The sequence below is a fragment of the Mizuhopecten yessoensis genome, unplaced genomic scaffold (genome assembly GCF_002113885.1).
Source record: "Mizuhopecten yessoensis strain PY_sf001 unplaced genomic scaffold, ASM211388v2 scaffold1883, whole genome shotgun sequence".
Taxonomy (NCBI): domain Eukaryota; kingdom Metazoa; phylum Mollusca; class Bivalvia; order Pectinida; family Pectinidae; genus Mizuhopecten; species Mizuhopecten yessoensis.
In genome coordinates this window covers 1,570,780-1,589,329 of record NW_018404269.1, presented here as the reverse complement: position 1 = coordinate 1,589,329, position 18,550 = coordinate 1,570,780, and the positions used below count along the sequence as shown (strand labels likewise).

The 18,550-nt window shown below is 35.5% G+C and overlaps 3 protein-coding genes across 9 annotated transcripts in view; 2 read left to right on the top strand and 1 right to left on the bottom strand.

Annotated features, from left to right (window-relative positions):
• The window catches only part of LOC110442449 (delta(14)-sterol reductase-like), a 24,840-nt gene extending 12,044 nt beyond the window's left edge, over window positions 1-12,796 (top strand). Inside the window, exons 2-8 of one of the 2 annotated variants that reach the window (XM_021486064.1) lie at window positions 8,100-8,278; window positions 8,427-8,619; window positions 8,822-9,016; window positions 9,399-9,782; window positions 10,320-10,400; window positions 10,710-10,835; window positions 11,319-12,796. In XM_021486064.1, coding sequence (XP_021341739.1) covers window positions 8,100-8,278; window positions 8,427-8,619; window positions 8,822-9,016; window positions 9,399-9,782; window positions 10,320-10,400; window positions 10,710-10,835; window positions 11,319-11,479 — 1,319 coding nt within the window. In that variant the 3' untranslated portion in view covers window positions 11,480-12,796. The remainder of the gene's footprint in view (window positions 1-8,099; window positions 8,279-8,426; window positions 8,620-8,821; window positions 9,017-9,398; window positions 9,783-10,319; window positions 10,401-10,709; window positions 10,836-11,318) is intronic. The other variant, XM_021486074.1, reaches the window with a different exon arrangement.
• The window catches only part of LOC110442415 (coiled-coil domain-containing protein 180-like), a 71,393-nt gene that overhangs the window by 10,430 nt on the left and 42,413 nt on the right, over window positions 1-18,550 (bottom strand). For 5 of the 6 annotated variants that reach the window (XM_021486015.1, XM_021486022.1, XM_021486039.1 and 2 more), the window contains 5 exons: window positions 5,542-5,677; window positions 5,059-5,164; window positions 3,245-3,306; window positions 2,730-2,868; window positions 1,859-1,897 (listed from right to left, as the gene is read on the bottom strand). In XM_021486015.1, coding sequence (XP_021341690.1) covers window positions 1,859-1,897; window positions 2,730-2,868; window positions 3,245-3,306; window positions 5,059-5,164; window positions 5,542-5,677 — 482 coding nt within the window. The remainder of the gene's footprint in view (window positions 1-1,858; window positions 1,898-2,729; window positions 2,869-3,244; window positions 3,307-5,058; window positions 5,165-5,541; window positions 5,678-18,550) is intronic. The other variant, XM_021486031.1, reaches the window with a different exon arrangement.
• LOC110442461 (delta(14)-sterol reductase-like) lies at window positions 13,859-18,105 on the top strand. Its single transcript, XM_021486087.1, has 8 exons — window positions 13,859-13,951; window positions 14,317-14,495; window positions 14,647-14,839; window positions 15,322-15,516; window positions 15,881-16,264; window positions 16,548-16,628; window positions 16,958-17,083; window positions 17,679-18,105. The coding sequence occupies exons 2-8, from the start codon at window positions 14,334-14,336 to the stop codon at window positions 17,837-17,839; spliced, it is 1,302 nt and encodes a 433-aa protein (XP_021341762.1). The 5' UTR covers window positions 13,859-13,951; window positions 14,317-14,333; the 3' UTR covers window positions 17,840-18,105.

Sequence of the window (18,550 nt, the reverse complement as noted above, 5' to 3'; positions counted from 1 at the left end):
TAAATATGGACACTTTGTACAGGTTTTCATTGGGGAATCTAGTATAACAAGTAAATTTGGACACTTTGTACAGGTTTTCATTGGGGAATCTAGTATAACAAGTAAATATGGACACTTTGTAAGGTTTTCCTGGGGGATGAAACAAGGCAATCACGAAAGTGCACACAGGTTTTTGGTCAGTGCAACTAGTAAACAACTAATCTATTTACTTTTGGAAGTTCATCCACAACTGTATAATAGTTATAGTGTGTCAAAACCAGAGTCAAATGAACATCAGAATATTAGACTAAGTGTTAATGATAGGTATCAATGGCTTAAAACAAGTTGAAATAATTCATGAACAGCTGAGTTAAAGATAGCACACCTTCACATCAAAACACTAGCACACCTTCACTTCAAAACACAAGTAGGGATAGAAATGTTGATGGATGGGGCCTGTCCCCACAACCTAATACAGACATACCAGTATATAGCTAGCTGTCAGTGTTACAAGTAGTTGTAACCATAACAGTCAGACAATAAATCATTGATATTTAACATCAGCATATATTTCACGCATATGACCTCAGACATCTAGGGCCAAAGATGTTCAAAGTGTGATTAGTTCAGATCGTTATCAAAAAAATGGATTGTAATTTTTAAGAAATGTCTGAATATTTACAAATATTTTTTGTGTTTCCAGTCTGTAGGTGATAATGTTGATTAACTATATATTCAATTTTTATATTAGAATTTCAATATTCTAATAATTTTCTAAATGGAAGTTTTGCGTTAAGTTGTGGTTAAGCTAACAAGGCCTTTGAACAACTCTGCCCTAGCTGGCCCATGAAGGAGATTTTTTTTGTATCTTAGTCAACAGCATATAAACACTGCTTCATTGCAAGTTTCTTGTATAACATTTATCATGACTTCTGTAGTGCAATTTCAAGTTATACCACGGAATTAGATTCTAAGTCCATGGTTATTCTGACAATTAAATGACATGAAATATCCGTTGTCAACAAATGATATTTTGTTATAATCGACTGAGGTTCAATCTACCGTATATCACGTATGTGAAGTTACAAAAAACATGTGATGGTGTCATGCATGAATGAAGTGATAGTGTATACCAAATGGTATGTGCTCTGTACCAATCAACCTAAAATCATCAGTGTTAATTGGTTCATGTGCTCTGTTAAACCACAGGATAAATGTCATAAACACATAATTTGGGGCATGCAATATTCAAATTCTGGATACCCAAAATTATTTTTGGGTAAGAAAACATCTAACTTTCTTTATGCAATATCAAACATTTAATATCAAGTAAGAATTCAGGTTAGACAAAACTGTGTTTTGCACACCCAGAATAACATATTTGTTTTAAAAAATGGTGATAAATGTTTACAATATGTACTAAACCACATATCCATTAATGTACCTTAATTAACCATATACCATATACTGTTTAATGACATGTGCTCCCTACCCACTATATGTGAATTTAACCTACCACAGCCTTATCAAATGATTCAATATGTGCATCATACCAAAGTGAACCAATCACAGCATGATAAAGTGTTCAACGTGTGCTTCATGCCCATATAACTGTGAACCCTACCACCATTTATGTATAAGATATAGAGATATATAGAAATAGTGTGCTGATTGTAAAATTGTATTGTCAAAGATATTAAAATAGATAAACTGGAGACAATTAAATTTATATTATAAAAAAAGTTGTCAGACAAATTAGATTAATAAGACATTTTATCGTTGTTATCACACAAACACACCAACAGACAAACTGAAGAGAGTTGAGTCGTGACTAGAACAGAGATTAAAGCTAAGGGAGGTAAGTCAGTTAACACTGTACCGTTGGTGAGTTGGTGTCGAAAAACTTCCGCCGTCCATCCTGGTTACAAATCAACATTTTAGGTCAATCAAGGGAAAGTATTGTTAACAGGTCCAGCACAGTTATAATAATTTACCTTTGAGGTGATATCTCTACACCTCAAATTGAGGTGTGCACACTTTGAGGTAGATGTGTTATGCTCATGATCAGGTCTCACAACACAAAAACACTCTTACAGATACATATACCTTACAATTGATTAAAAGACATAATTTAAGCATTAACAAACTTCTTTTTACGTTACAACATTCACCATCACAACAACGAGACAACATACCGCTTAATTAACAAAAGCAATTAGAATTGAACTAACATTTATAACATAATATCAACAAGATATTAAAATGTCCAATTTCGTATTACCAATTTTGTATTAACCAATACATGTCTATGAGATGAAGACTTTCTATATTGAAAAATCTTGCAGACTTTTGTTTGTAGATAGTCTTTTGAATTTTAAAAGAGCAATGATTAATTTTCTTATGACATCTTATTCTGTACCTAAATAACATTTGTCTACTAGGTGTCTTAGGAACGAAATAATGAAAATCTATCCTTAAAATCCTCAAAATGTTAATAATCTGACATATTCTCATGTACATATGAATTAAGTGGCCACATATCAGTAAACAGACATTTTTATTTTTTATTTTTTTTCTTCTTCTCAGATATACAATATCATTAAATTTATGTTAGGAATATATTTGCCGCACAAACATGTTACTGTCCCGTGACTCGCCAAATACAAACCACATCAGACTTTTCTGAAACCCTAACCATTCATGCCCCATTTGTAATTTAAAGATAGACAACTTTCAGGATAGTCACTCACCCTGACTGTACTCGTTTAGGTGCGTTGTCTGAGAGCACCTGCTGGCTCTTGCGAGTGGTCTGTTTGGACTTCTCCGAGGGTGTGTGTGTAGAGAGTGAGGATTTCATCTTCTCCCTCATCTCTGCCTGCTGCTGGCCCACTGAAACATGCAATCAAGAGGTGAAATGTACCTACATGGAAATCACCTATACAGGGGAGACAACTTACCAAAAACATATACCTTTACTGATGAGATTTTAAAGAGTTACCAGAGAATTATGTCTACAGGTTAGAGCTCCTCATCAGAAAAATCACATTCTCACATGAGACAATGTAACCAGGAAATTAACTCACCTGGTTCAATAATGATACACATACCTTTACACTAATTTGCAATTATCACTGACACAAACTTTGAGCAGCTTCCTCCAGCTTCCCCGTTACAATATATCATTTACTGTTTCCATAACAGCTGTATTAACAACCATGCTATATCTACCTATATATATACTTGCAAGGAATATAACTTTACTTACTTTGAATTGCCTCTCCATCTAATTCAGCATCAATACCGAACCTCAGCTTGCTTTTCTGTTGTCTGTAATGATAGAGGGTAGCATTAGATATCAAGGAACTCTGTAAAGGCCATAGCTACATGTAACATTGCACATCTACCTAGGGATAGATTACATTTACTACATTAACATTTTATAAGGATAGGAACTTGTATGTTAACATTTCGGAGGAACGGTTTGGTCAAACAGCCATACAGTTACAAATTAAAAGGAACACTGAGATGGTTGTCATATAAAAGGACTTGTTCAGATTCAGATTTATATTCCTTAACTCATTCACCCCTGAAATGTCATAAGGGACTATTCCAACTTTTGCATTGGAAGAGTTCAAATGTGTCTTCAGGGGTGAAGGAGTTAAACCTAGCTGTGATTTCTCCACGTGGTCACTATGAGATAGTCAAGATTACATTAACATGCATGTAAACAATACTTAACAAAGTGTACAATGAAACAGAAGCAAAGTGTGAATATTGACACAATAGACACAAGTTGAGAAGGCCTAAGTGATGTAACACTCAAAATCAACTGATGACTTTGTGTAACCATATACCTTTATGTTCATACTGACAATCTATAATTCAGCAACAATTGACTGTATGACATATAGTACTGACATTTTAAACGTATGTATCGCTTCATACTGCTGATAAGTTACATCCAGTAAAGCTTTGTTTACCGGTACCGGACTTTAAAACATAGGTTCAGACTTACAACAAAGTTTCACTGTTGTTGGATCATTCAAATAAGGTCTAGTTTGTTCCATTTCAAAGATGAAACTGACAAGTCTGCTTGACAACACTATACATATAATGTTTACCGTGACTACATTGAATCCTTCCCTACCATCTGTAACTCATTCCTACCTGTACAAAATGTCTCAAAGTTAAGGATCCCTGTCCCACTATACACAAACGTTTTTCCTATATACAGTAACCTCCCCTTAACTGTAGCACATTTGGGCTCGTACACTTCCGTTGTCTAGGTTAAGCTCAATCAGTTTCAGCAATGGTATAACAATCTGAAGTGCAGGGTTTGAATCCCAGTCTGGCCCCACAGAATATATTACACTCAGAAGATGTAGATTTTGTTTATTTCATCTCGATTGTGTTTTCATTGAAGTCCCACAAGGTATATACTTTTCTTTTCAAATATGGTTTATCAAATCTATAGTACTGCTGGGAAAATAAGTTTTGAATGCATAGTTTCATTTTTTGGCAGTGGTATAGGGATCATTAAGGACAATCTTTGACAATGATTTATCAATGAAAAATCTCAAAGATGAGGAAAACTCAAGACATGAGATATGTTTCATACAAGTGGGGCAAGGTACATTGTACTACCAACACTGTGGGCTAAAGAGCTTGTCCATAAAACACAGAACCTGGACAAAATCTTTTAGTCCTTGAGCACTTAGAGTTACCCTTCCAGACAGTAGGTGAAGTATATATAACAGTATACCAGACTTACCCTGTAATATATCTACAAAGTATCAAATTTGTATTATTAACAGCCTCAGGGAATATATAAGTTTGTTTTTTATACAATGAGATATACTGACCCTACAAAGCTAGAAACAACACATTACTTACTTATGAATTTTTAAAACAAATTTAACAGAATTTTTACAAATAAAAAATTACATTGAAATCAATAAATGTGTTACTATAGTTTAAAAAAGTTAAATACATATATATGAATTCTTTATGAATATACTGATTTGAGGGGATTTGGGTGATGTCTTAATGGAGACGTTTATACTAAAAGACTCTGCTTACTTGAGGATGTTTTTGATGACGCCCACAGATGGGTCCTCCAGTGGCTGTTTGCCTGCCTTACTGATGGGTGTTGGCTGGACTTCTGACAGGAAGGCTACCCTAGCACCTATAAAATGGTAAAAGTGGTTACATCCGTGAGCTTGGGACTTATCTATACTCAGGACTGTCTTATTCTTAAACAGGGTTTATCTTGAAAGAGCTTAATTAATTAACTAAATTGTAAGGGGCTGGGTACAACAGCAGGCTGGAGACTGGGTTACGATAGCTTGGTCAAGTGTGATAGTCTTTTCTTTCCCCATCTGAAAGTTTACCCAGGGAAAGAATCAGCTAGTTAAATCCTTCCCTGGGGAACAAACTGACTAGCCTATTCTTTCCCTGGGGGGAAATCAAATTATTGTGACACACCACTTAGCAGTGAGGTAGATTGGATGGGACAGCGTGGTTTAGAGCAGATGCAGAAATAGAAGTAAGCCACAGTGTTACCTAAGGCAGGGTTTCCCTGGAGAGCAGATGCAGGACGAGGACTGGGATCTTTGATGGCATTGAGGTAAGCACTCCTTGCCAAAAATGCTTCAAACACCTGCTTCAGGGACTCATTCAGCTGACTTGATGTAATTTGCTAAAAACACAAAAACATGTCATGTCAGATTCTTCCTTTAAGACATATTATACACATGGCTATCTGCTACATCACATAGGCCAGTCAGTCTGTCACATAGGCCAGTCAGTCTATGAACCCAATGGAGTTCATTTTACAACAACAAAATCAGACACATATATTGGCAAAGATTATCTGTAATGTTATTTTATTTATTTATTTTTTCAAATTCCATTTTTTTTCAAATTTTGTTAAAAAAAACAGAAATATCTTATTTTTTTTAATTATTCTTCACTACCCTGTCAAGATAGGTATAGCCTGTTGGTATACAACAATATCCTTTAAAACATTTTAAACACATTTCATTACTGAAATTCTGAAATGCATCTTGCTTAAATTGTAAGACATAAAATGTATAATAGTTTGCTAAAAATTATGAGTAAAAATCATATTCATGAGAAAAAAAAAAAAATGAATCCAAATGAACCATGTATAGCATCTGTTTCAAAAGTAGAACTTACTGAAAATGAAAAATCAATCATAAAAAAAAACAGAAAAGAAGAAGGCAGAAATGCAGATAACAGACAGAATCGAAAATCATTGAATTTTTAACCAAAATCCAGACAGAAGGAGATCTAGAGAAGATTAAGACAGAAATAGCTGTACCACAGAAGTTACTGGTAACAATGTACAATACAAATGTTACCATATAAACAGGAAGCAGTTAAACACAATGGTTTTGATTTAAACAACACTAAATACTTTTTGCAATGTATATAACTTGTTGTTATACGTATATACCTGTAAATTAAGCGGTAGGTTAATTATCTTAGCCATGCTGACAGCAACAGTTCATCAAATTATTATATTTTAATATTCATTCTCACTGGCATGCTTAGCATAAATACATAACGTGTGTGACTATATTTTTACCTGACACATGCAATAATTAAGTATACTGACTTGCATGCATCTACATAATCTCATTTTTATCTCTTGACTTCAATAACCAGTTAAAATGTTATTTCATTGATGTTGTTAGAAATTGTTACTTCACCATAGTACATGTCATTGTGATCTTAAAAATAACAAACTTTCTGGGAACAATTAAGTTATGCGGCTACCCTCTTACTTCAGACTAACTTGTCAAGTGTATAGGTTTAATAATTTCTGATTGATTTTGTGAATTGATTACTTTTCAATATTCGACTGTCTTTTTGTGAGCTTGCCTGACAATACCAGTATTAGACTAATAGTAAACACACAATCTATACCAGCAGTCGGTAACAGCCTCTGTACCAAGGGGGGATAACTCTCCTTATATTGATCATTGACTGCCTGCAGGACCATTGTTTACTCTATTGACAAGTTGTTTGGTTGTGACACTCGTACATGTTTACACCAACATGTCTCTCTTATCTAGAATACAGGTGTAGTGAGACAGGTGCCCTAGTGGACATATCCACACCAAGGCCATGTAGTATATACGTACGTAGTGTGTGACACATAAGGTTCCACAGGTACAGATTGTAATTATCTCAGGTAGGTATACCATGATATCACAATCTCGGGTGTAATTGTACGTATGGTTTATGAGGTATTTATTTTGCACAGTACTTAAATAATACAGCACACAGAAATAAACTTTGGTATATTATATATGCTATATTTATAATATGACAACAATCAATATGTATTACAACACAATTACAGGAGCCCGGGCATTATTGCAAGTTGATTTAACATATGGTATTTTGCATGTTTTATTCAAGTGGTAACATCTCCAAAGCGATGTCACAGTAGACTGCTTCTGCCTGTATGGTACATACAAGCCACATTTATCAGATATTCAGTTCCCAGAGAGATTCCCAAAGAAAATGTTCACAAAAACAACATTTTTCGGTTAAACAGAATAAAGCTTCTGTGATTATGACTTAAACTAAGTATGTGATACTTTGGGTTATTTCTTGAATATTGACAAAGGATTAGAGTACCTATAGCTGCACATATGCAAATGTCATTTGAACATTTTCAAGGGAGACTATTCATGATCAGTTAGCTGTTTTTAAAAAACATGCCCACCAATATTGCCACATGCATAAGGGACCTATAGAAATTATTTCTGAACTGGAAATTTATTTTTATAAGGTATGTGATCTTCCAGCCCAAAAGAAAATCTTCCAAATCTCTCAATTAACAAGACAACAATTATTGTTGTTGATATTGTTAATATCTAATAAAAAAGCATGAACGTGTTCACTGTGATTTACTGATTACAGTGCCAATTAAGCCAAATGTGAGGCTTGCGTGGACACCTATGACTACATATTCATTGGTTTTCATTTAAAAAAAAAAAAGGTTTTAAAAGTTGAAATAGTGAAATAAATCCAGACCTATCTGATTTTCAAAATTTTGATCTCAATCTTTTGCCTTCCAACTGTAGACAATCCCCTAGGAACCATGCAGAGGCGTCCATTACGATCCAACAGAGGGGGCCGGCAGGAGGAGCCAGATACAGAGGAGAAAAAGGATTATTATCAGTTTGGGGGTCCAATAGCGGCATTTCTCACCAGTGTATGTTTCATAGGACTGACATATATAGTGGTGGAAAAGATTCAGTCTGTAAGTCTTTGTCATTTCTATTTTATGTATATTAAAAAAATAACAAATTCACCAATTTCTTAAATTATACAATAGAAAGACCCCACAGTAATAGTTCTCGATCAATACCAAAATCTTATCCCAAATTAATGTTGTGTCTTTCAATCAGGGTAAATGGCAGATGCTGAGATTACCAGAGTTCCCGGGACACCCTGGAGGCTGGCTGGATCTTAGGGCAGCAGCCATATTCCTAGGCTGGCTTGGGGCCCAGTTTGTCCTATACCTACTCCCATTTGGTGGACCCATAGAACTAGGGACACCAACCAAGGACACCGGCCGAAAGCTAGCCTATAGACTCAATGGTGAGGATACAAGTTCATGTTGTTAAATGATAATCATACCCATGATTTCTCCATTTGATAATAGACTGTTGAACTGCTCCTTGTAATATCACGCTCATATTTGATGAGCAGTTGTTAAAATCTCGCCTCTTGAATAAAATGACCTGGTAATGAAAATACCTTCTTCTAAGGATTTGTTAGATAATGATGGGTTTTTTTCCAGGTTTTTTTGTTTTTGTATTGAATATGGCATGTTTGATGGTTGCGACCTATGTGGGTTTCCCAGTTACTGTGCTAACACAAAAGGCGCTACAGATGCTGACCACCGGGGTCCTAGCCTTCCTTCTACTCAGCATTGCCCTGTACGTCAAGGCTATGACTCTGAGGCCCCGGGACCGCAGCCCATGTGGTCAAACAGGTCAGTTGTAGACAACCTTCCTCGAATTGCAGCCATTTAACTTTTGCAAATTTGAACTAATGAAAGCATAGTCAGCCTTCATCACTATAGTCTCTGATCATGTGAATGTTTCATTTCTCATGTTGCATTTTCAGATTCCATGTTGGTTATTTGTTGCATTCCATAGTCCCATAAATCATGGAATTCATGTAAAAATACACTTCTTATGATCCACAGTGTAAATGTAGAGTATTTTATACAATGTTTATCTCATTGTTCAGGTTCCAGTTCACCCTTGTGTTACCATATACACGTATTTAACTCTAAAACATAAAGAAAAGATATAATACAATCAGATCTTTGTCCATATCATAACATAGAATGTCCATTTCTATCTTTACAGAGAGCACCTATTACAACTGGTTTATTGGTGCAGAACTCAATCCAAGGTTTGGATTCCTCGACCTAAAGTTGGTTCTTTTCCGTAGCAGTATCATTGGCTGGATGATCTTTAATTGGGTTAATGTTGTTGATGCATTCGAGACTGGTCATCTGACTCCATCCCTTCTACTGGTCAGCAGCCTACAGCTGGTGTATGTGCTAGATACTTTCTGGTTTGAAGCTGGAACATTGGTATCACGAGACATTATTTATGAGGCATTGGGGTTCAACCTCCTCACCCTCTTTCTGATGATTCCATTTACATTCTGTGTCCAGACACGATACCTCGCTACAACAGGGTTCACCCTCCCCTGGTACTGTCTCATTGCCATCATTTCTTTGAATGGTAAGTCAAATAATTACACTGATTACATGTATAGCCATCATTGGCTTAAAAGGTGAAACAGTATACACCTTATCACAATAATTGGCTCAAATAGTGAGTCAAACTTTACCTCATCACCATCATTGGCTCAAATAGTGAGTCAAACTTTATCACCATCATTGGCTCAAATAGTGAGTCAAACTTTACCTCATCACCATCATTGGCTCAAATAGTGAGTCAAACTTTACCTTATCACCATCATTGGCTCAAATAGTGAGTCAGAATTTACCTCATCACCATCATTGGCTTAATTGGTGAGTCAGACTGTCACTGCCTTAATTATCACCAGCATTGGCTTGAACATTGAGTCATACTTTACAATCCCAAGGTAATGTCTTATCATCTGAATCCAAACATTGAGTAAAGACCCTTATTTCTCCGTTTACTGAGAGAGATCACTATGACTGGTGAACTCTTTTTATCATAAACACTTGTCCCGACATCCGAAGCACTCATGATTTTATCCACATCTGAAAAGTACTTCATCTGCATTTTCAGTAACTGGATACTGGATTCTAAGGGGGAGTAACTCTGAGAAAAATAACTTCAGACGAAATCCAAAGGATCCTGCCTTTGCAAGTAAGTACATAAGTATGATACCAAAAAATGGTAGAAAACATACTATTTTGAATAATGAAAGCAAAAATCCTGATGAATCTGTGACATAAATCACATTCTGAAACAGCCAAATTGTTATGTCCTTTACTCATTCATCCCTGAAGACACATTGGAACAATTCAAAGGCTGGAATAGTTCATTATGAAATTTCAAAGGTGAATAAGTTTGTGATACAGAAACCTTGTCCAATATCTGAAATTTACATTGTGGCACAAATGAAATTGATGAGCGGTCTGTTATAACCGCTAGCTGTGACACTATATATTACAGACTACCAGACTCTGCCTACCCAGGTGAAGGGTAAAAACCTGCTTGTGTCCGGTTGGTGGGGGATGAGCAGACACCCTAACTACTTTGGAGACATCATAATTAACTTTAGTTTTGCCTTACCAACAGGTATTGTATAATATCAACTGCCGTGTTTCACAATTAGGTATGCCACACTGCTAAAACAATTCTTGACAAGCCTGTACAACCCTTTTGGTTGATTCTGCTATTAAAGGATAATCTCTCATTATTTTAAGTATCAGTTATGTAAATATAAATCCTAAATTTCAACAAATCACCATATTTAGGCCAGTTTGACATCACATCCATTAAATTCCAGTAATACATTGTAGATTCACTTCATCAAGACTTGATTGTGAACAAATGCAATTTCTTGCTGTATCAAAAAATGAACACAGTTTAGATTTTTGCACTCCTGTAACTCTGCACAGTATTTGATACAAGTGTTTGTACATACATGTACCTCTATACAATTCAACAGCCTGTTAACTTTAATATGTCAGTCGAAATTCTTCATAAATCTCTGTTGATATCATTTTATTTATAGTCCTGCCTTACTTTGCTATTTTAAATTTCATCATTTGTTTTCAGGATTTGGATGTTTCTTGCCTTATCTAAACCCACTGTTTTTGGTGATGATGTTGGTGGACCGTGAGCGAATAGATGGGGAGGAATGTCGGCAACGTTACGGAGAGGCGTGGGACAAATATTGTGAAAAAGTCAAATATAGAATTATTCCTTGTGTATACTGAGATGTCGGGATGAGTAATATGTGACAAAATACACACAGAACCATTCTTTTATTCATTACATGTTAAGTATTATAGCAATCAAAATAAAATAATCAAAACATTGTTTTATTACACTCAACCTTGGTAGATTTAGCTGATCTATTGAGTTTGTGGCCTCCCTTGTGTACTGTTATAAACAGAGTCCATATTTCAGGATATCAAGATTTTTTTTTACTAACAGTTGATACCACTTCTATCCAGTTATGAATAAAATATGAAAACTAATGAATATGGTGTGTTTTTTATTGAAAAGTATACATTATAACAGTATCTTTTTTTTATTTTCAATTTGGATTCTGGGAGTTAAATGTTTGAATCTAGAAGTCGTATCTTCATAGAAAATTGGTCTTTTAGATGTTTTAAACAACATGTTAGTTACGTGTATTTTAATTAAAGCATTTAATTACAGTGACATTTCCCTAAAAAATAAAAATATCAACCCTAGAAACCTGACAGGTCAGCCAGGGTCCCACCATATGTCTGACCATATACCCCCACTCCAATCCAATGGTACCAGAGGAAGGGGAGGATATACGAGGGGGAGTTCCCCCTCAGCTTGAAAAAAAAATAGAATTCTACTAGGCCCTAGAAGCAATCTCTCCTATTCTGGGAAATCCTTTTAGTCTGATTATTAACAAGTAAAATGTGACTTTATATGAATAATATTAAACTTTGTACTTCACTAACTAGTTTTTTTATTCAGAATTATACATAAACCTTTGAGATTTTTCGATGTTTTATCAGACTAAAGATATTTTTTTATTCTTTCCTTTTTACGATTGATACAGACGGTCCATATTAATCATTAAAAATGAAATTAATGAATATTTATATATGATTAAAAAATGTTTTAAAAAAGATTTAGTGTATGCTTCAGCATACATATATGCTTTGCCACTGTTAGTTACACAGGGCAAGAAAAATATTTTTAAATCCACTGGCCCTTGCCCGAAGTAGAAACTTACTGGTCCAAGATTTAAAACCTTTTTTTTCAGCAAAAGAATCACTATATATTAAATAAAGATTTAATGCATCAAGCAGTGTGTGCCAAACTTTTAAAACTATTACAGGACATTCGGGCAGGTAAATATATAAAATAAAATAACAGGACCGAAAAAAAAAATGGAAGTTTATTTTGAACAAGTAAATTAAATGTGTTGTCATAAGGTACATAATTCATCCATCCTGCCTCTCGGACAACAATCTTTTCTTTTCAGTTTTCATGAAATATTTTTAGTTTTCCCCTCTCAGTAACTATAAATATTAAAATAGGGATTATTTACTATTAAATTGCAGGTGATTGATTTACTTTATTTATTTAATATGTGTGTTTATTGTTTAGTTTTAAATTCCTGAAATGTGAGTCCGGATCTGTCCGCTTATTAGTCACGCCATAGCAACACAACAGAGACGTTTTTTCAGGCAAAACGATGTCCCTCAGTTGTAAATAGTACACACAATTACTCATTAAGTAAGTAAATCCTTTATCCATATCTTTTACCATTTTTAGCTGAAGTTTTAATTATTTTCACCAGACTTAAATTCTCAAAAATCGTCTGAGTTTATTTTTAAATTCCTGAAATCTGAGTCCGGATCTGTCCGCTTATTAGTCTCGCCATTGCAACACTCCCAAGATATACAGAACCGTTTTAGGCAAAAACGATGTCCCTCAGTTGTAACTAGTGCCCACAATTATTCAATAAGTAAGTAAACCTTTTATCTATCTATTTTACCTTTATAAGCTTAAGTTTCAATTATTTCACCAGACTTAAATTCTCAAAAATAGACCGCTGGTAATAATCTAATTAGGACGCCAATGTTTTTTCTTTAAAACGAAGAATCAATTTTGTTTTCAAGACCTTTTGGTTGTTTCCTAATTGTTGAAGTATATCTCACCAAACTACAGTCAATCCATGCATGACTTTTAAACCGTCTAATTTTACAATCCAGCACCAAAATATCACTTTCCCGTCGGGCAAGTCGACACATTTACTGACCTCGGGCCATTTCTCGCCCTTATTAACAAAGGATTATACTAGTACCTTGCAGCACATATGCACGCTTGTGTGATTACGACTAAGTTACATGATCAATTAGCCGTTTTGTAAAAAAAGATAGTGCTGTCGCTGGGCCTCAAACGCGTGGCCATTGCCTCTCCAGCGACCTAAAGGGAAATTCCCTAGGCCTACAGGTCGCTTTCTTGTAAGGCAACCTAATCAATCGCCATATTTTTTTACGCTATTCCCCCCTCCTTTTTTCAAACACCAATCAAGGTTCTTTGACTCCCCACCAAGGGTTCTCCTACCTTGAAAGGGGAGGGTCAACGGCACCAATTTGTAGTAGGACGAGGAATAGTGATAAAGATAGTGCCGTCAATGGGCCTCAAACCTGTGGCCATTGGCTCTCCAGCCTGATGCTCTACAGCTGACGCTTGTAAGGCAACCTAATTAATCCACATCTTTTACACATGCATCATGGACCTATAGAAATAATTTCTAAACTGGTAAATGTGATCTTCCAGTCCCAAATAAAATCTTTCCAATCTCTAAATTAATAAGACTACAATCACTTTTGTTGAAATTATTAATATATGAACAACAAGCATGAACGTGTTCACTGTGATTTACTGATTAAAGTGCCAATTAAGCCAAATGTGAGGCTTGCGTGGACACCTATGACTACATATTCATTGGTTTTCATTTAAAAAAAAAAGGTTTTAAAAGTTGAAATAGTGAAATAAATCCAGACCTATCTGATTTTCAAAATTTTGATCTCAATCTTTTGCTTTCCAACTGTAGACAATCCCCTAGGAACCATGCAGAGGCGTCCATTACGATCCAACAGAGGGGGCCGGCAGGAGGAGCCAGATACAGAGGAGAAAAAGGATTATTATCAGTTTGGGGGTCCAATAGGGGCATTTCTAACCAGTGTATGTTTCATAGGACTGACATATATAGTGGTGGAAAAGATTCAGTCTGTAAGTCTTTGTCATTTTTTTTTATTCCTTATGTTAAAAAAAAATCAAAAAATCACCAATTTCCAAATTATACAATAGAAAGATCCCACAGTAATAGTTCTCAATCAATACCAAAATCTTATCCCAAATCATTGTTGTGTCTTTCAATCAGGGTAAATGGCAGATGCTGAGATTACCAGAGTTCCCGGGACACCCTGGAGGCTGGCTGGATCTTAGGGCAGCAGCCATATTCCTAGGCTGGCTTGGGGCCCAGTTTGTCCTATACCTACTCCCATTTGGTGGACCCATAGAACTAGGGTCACCCACCAAAGACACCGGCCGCAAGCTGGCTTATAGACTCAATGGTGAGGATACAAGTTCATGTTGTTAAATGAAAATGATACCACTAAAATATATTATGATGTTTAAGACTTTTTAAAATTTGCTTTGGTATAGTCCTTTACAAAACTCTTGTCATCAACGTTTCCTACTTTGAAATGATCAATGCATCTTTCTCCATCAAAAGTAAATTGTTGACCAGTCCAAAAGAAGTAATTGTTAGTAGACTGTTGGACTGCTACAAGTAATGTCATGCTCAGTTACCTGACAATGACAATACTACTTACTAGCCTATAGACTCAATGGTGAGGATACAAGTACATATTGTTAAATGATAATCATACCCATGATTTCTCCATTTGATAATAGACTGTTGGACTGCTCCATGTAATATCACGCGCATATTTGATGAGCAGTTGTTGAAATCTCGCCTCTTGAATAAAAATGACCTGGTAATGAAAATACCTTCTTCTATGGATTTGTTAGATAATGATGGGGTTTTTTCTAGGTTTTTTTGTTTTTGTGTTGAATATGGCATGTTTGATGGTTGCGACCTATGTGGGTGTCCCAGTTACTGTGCTAACACAAAAGGCACTACAGATGCTGACCACCGGGGTCCTAGCCTTCCTTCTACTCAGCATTGCCCTGTACGTCAAGGCTATGACTCTGAGGCCCCGGAACCGCAGCCCATGTGGTCAAACAGGTGAGTTAGTAGACAACCTTAATTCCTCAATCGGCAACCAATTAACTAGGGCAAACTTGAACTAATGAAAGTATAGTCAGTCTTCATGTTTTGTTTTCCATACTGGATTTTCAAATTCTATTTTGGTTATTTGCTGTTTTCCAAAGTCCCATAAATCACGAAATTGTAAAAATACACTTCTTATGATCCACAGTGTAAATGTAGAATATTTTTTACAATGTTAATCACATTGTTTAGGTTCAAGTTGACCAATTCACCCTTGCATTACCATATACACGTAATTAACTCTAAAACAGAGATATAATACAATCAGATCTTTGTCCACAGCTATCATAACATATAATGTCCATTTCTATCTTTACAGAGAGCGCCTATTATAACTGGTTTATTGGTGCAGAACTCAATCCGAGGTTCGGATTCCTCGACCTAAAGTTGGTCCTCTTCCGTAGCACTGTCATTGGCTGGATGATCTTTAATTGGGTGAATGTTGTAGACGCGTACGAGACTGGTCATCTTACTCCGTCCCTACTACTGGTCAGCAGCCTACAGCTGGTGTATGTTCTAGATACTTTCTGGTTCGAAGCCGGAATGTTGGTATCACGAGAAATTATTTATGAGGCATTGGGGTTCAACCTCCTCTCCCTCTCTCTGATGATTCCATTTACATTCTGTGTCCAGACACGATACCTCGCTACAACAGGGTTCAACCTCCCCTGGTACTGTCTCATCCCCATCATTGCTTTGAATGGTAAGTCAAAACATTACACTGCTAATAGCCATCATTGGCTTGAAAGTTGAGTCAGACTGTCACTGCTTTATCACCATCATCGGCTTGAACATTGAGTTAAACTTTACAATCCCAAGGCACTGTCTTATCATCTTAATCCAAACATTCAGTAATACCCCTTTTCTCAGTTTACTGAAGAGATATTACTATCCTGTAACCACTTCTTATCATAAACAATTTTCCCGACATTCAAAGCACTCATGATTTTATCCACATCTGAAAAGAACTTCATCTGCATTTTCAGTAACAGGATACTGGATTCTAAGGGGGAGTAACTCTGAGAAAAATAACTTCAGACGTAATCCAAAGGATCCTGCCTTTGCAAGTAAGTACATAAGTATGATACCAAAAAATGGTAGAAAACATACTATTTTGAATAGTGAAAGCAAAAATCCTGATGAATCAGTAACATCAATCACATTCTGAAACAGCCAAATTGTTATGTCTTTAACTCATTGACCACTCCAGACTCATTTAAACTCTTCCAATTTAAAGGCTGGAATAGTTCATTCATTATGAAATTTCAGGGTGAATGAGTTATGGGACACTTTTGTGATACAGAAACCTTGTCCAATATCTGAAAATTGCATCATAACGCAAATGTATTGATGAGATGCCTGTTGTAAACGCTAGCTGTGACACTATATATTACAGACTACCAGACTCTGCCTACCCAGGTGAAGGGTAAAAACCTGCTTGTGTCCGGTTGGTGGGGGATGAGCAGACACCCTAACTACTTTGGAGACATCATAATTAACTTAAGCTTTGCCTTACCAACAGGTATTGTATAAACTGCTCTGTTTCACACTAATGTATGATACATAGCTAAAACAATTCTCGACAAGCATATATCCAATCCTTTTGGTTGATTCTGCTATTAAAGGATAATCCCTAATTATTTTAAGTATCAGTTATGTGAACTGTATCACTGGTTTAACTGTCTGCATGACTACGATAAAACTCACTTGGTGACAGTACTTTTGGGGAAGTGGGGGAGGTTATCCGTATTATAATTTCTGTATTATTTGACATCCAATTTTTCTTCAAATCACCATATTTAGGCCAGTTTGACATCACATCCATTAAATTCCAGTAATACATTGTAGATTCACTTCTTCAAGACTTGATTGTGAACAAATGAGATTTTTTGTTGCATCAAAAAATAAACACAGTTTAAATTTTTACACTCATGTAACAAAATACAACTCTGCACAGTATTTGATACAAGTGTTTGTACATACATGTACCTCTATACAATTTAACAGCCTGTTATCTTTAACATGTCAGTCAAAATTCTTCATAAATCACTGTTGATATCATTTTATTTATACTCCTGCCTTACTTTGCTATTTTAAATTTCATGAATTGTTTTCAGGATTTGGCTGTTTCTTGCCTTATCTAAACCCACTGTTTTTGGTGATGCTGTTGGTGGATCGTGAGCGAGTAGACGGGGAGGAATGTCGGCAACGTTACGGAGAGGCGTGGGACAAATATTGTGAAAAAGTCAAATATAGAATTATTCCTTATGTATACTGAGATGTCGGGATGAGTACTATGTGACAAAATACACACAGAACCATTTTAAAGTGTTAAATGTTAAGTATTATAACAATCTAAATAAAATAATCAAAAACTTGTTTGATTACACTCAACTCCCGCTGGTTTTGCTGATCTAGTTAATCTATGTGTGGCCTACCTGTTATAAACAGGATTAACATATTTCAGGAAAATCAAAGTATTTTATTTTTTTACTAACAGTGGAAACCAATGTTGTCCATTTATGAATAAAATATGAAAACTAATTAGTATGGTGTGATTTTTATATATATTGTACCTTTGTTTTTTAGTTACATTGACATTTTCATTGAGTTTAGAAACTTCATTAAAATACCCCTTTTCCACATCTACATATCAAAGTGTCAAATTTTTAAAATATTTGTCTTTTTGATTCTGAGATAATTAGGGACCATACCCCCAATGTCTAATTTTAGTGACAGTGACCTTGACCCTGACTTTTTATATCCCTATAGCATTTCAAGAACATATGGTCTTTTGGATTCTGAGATAATCTCCAGAAATCAAAGTGTGGACTGACAGACAGAGGGAGAGAAGAAAAGGAGGACAAAAGACAGAGGAAACCATGATTACTACTGGGCGCCTACAATGTGGGGCCCTAATAATTTAAACATCAAAACCAACAATTACAAACAAAAATAAACAAATAAAAAAACAATGTGAAGTTCTCAT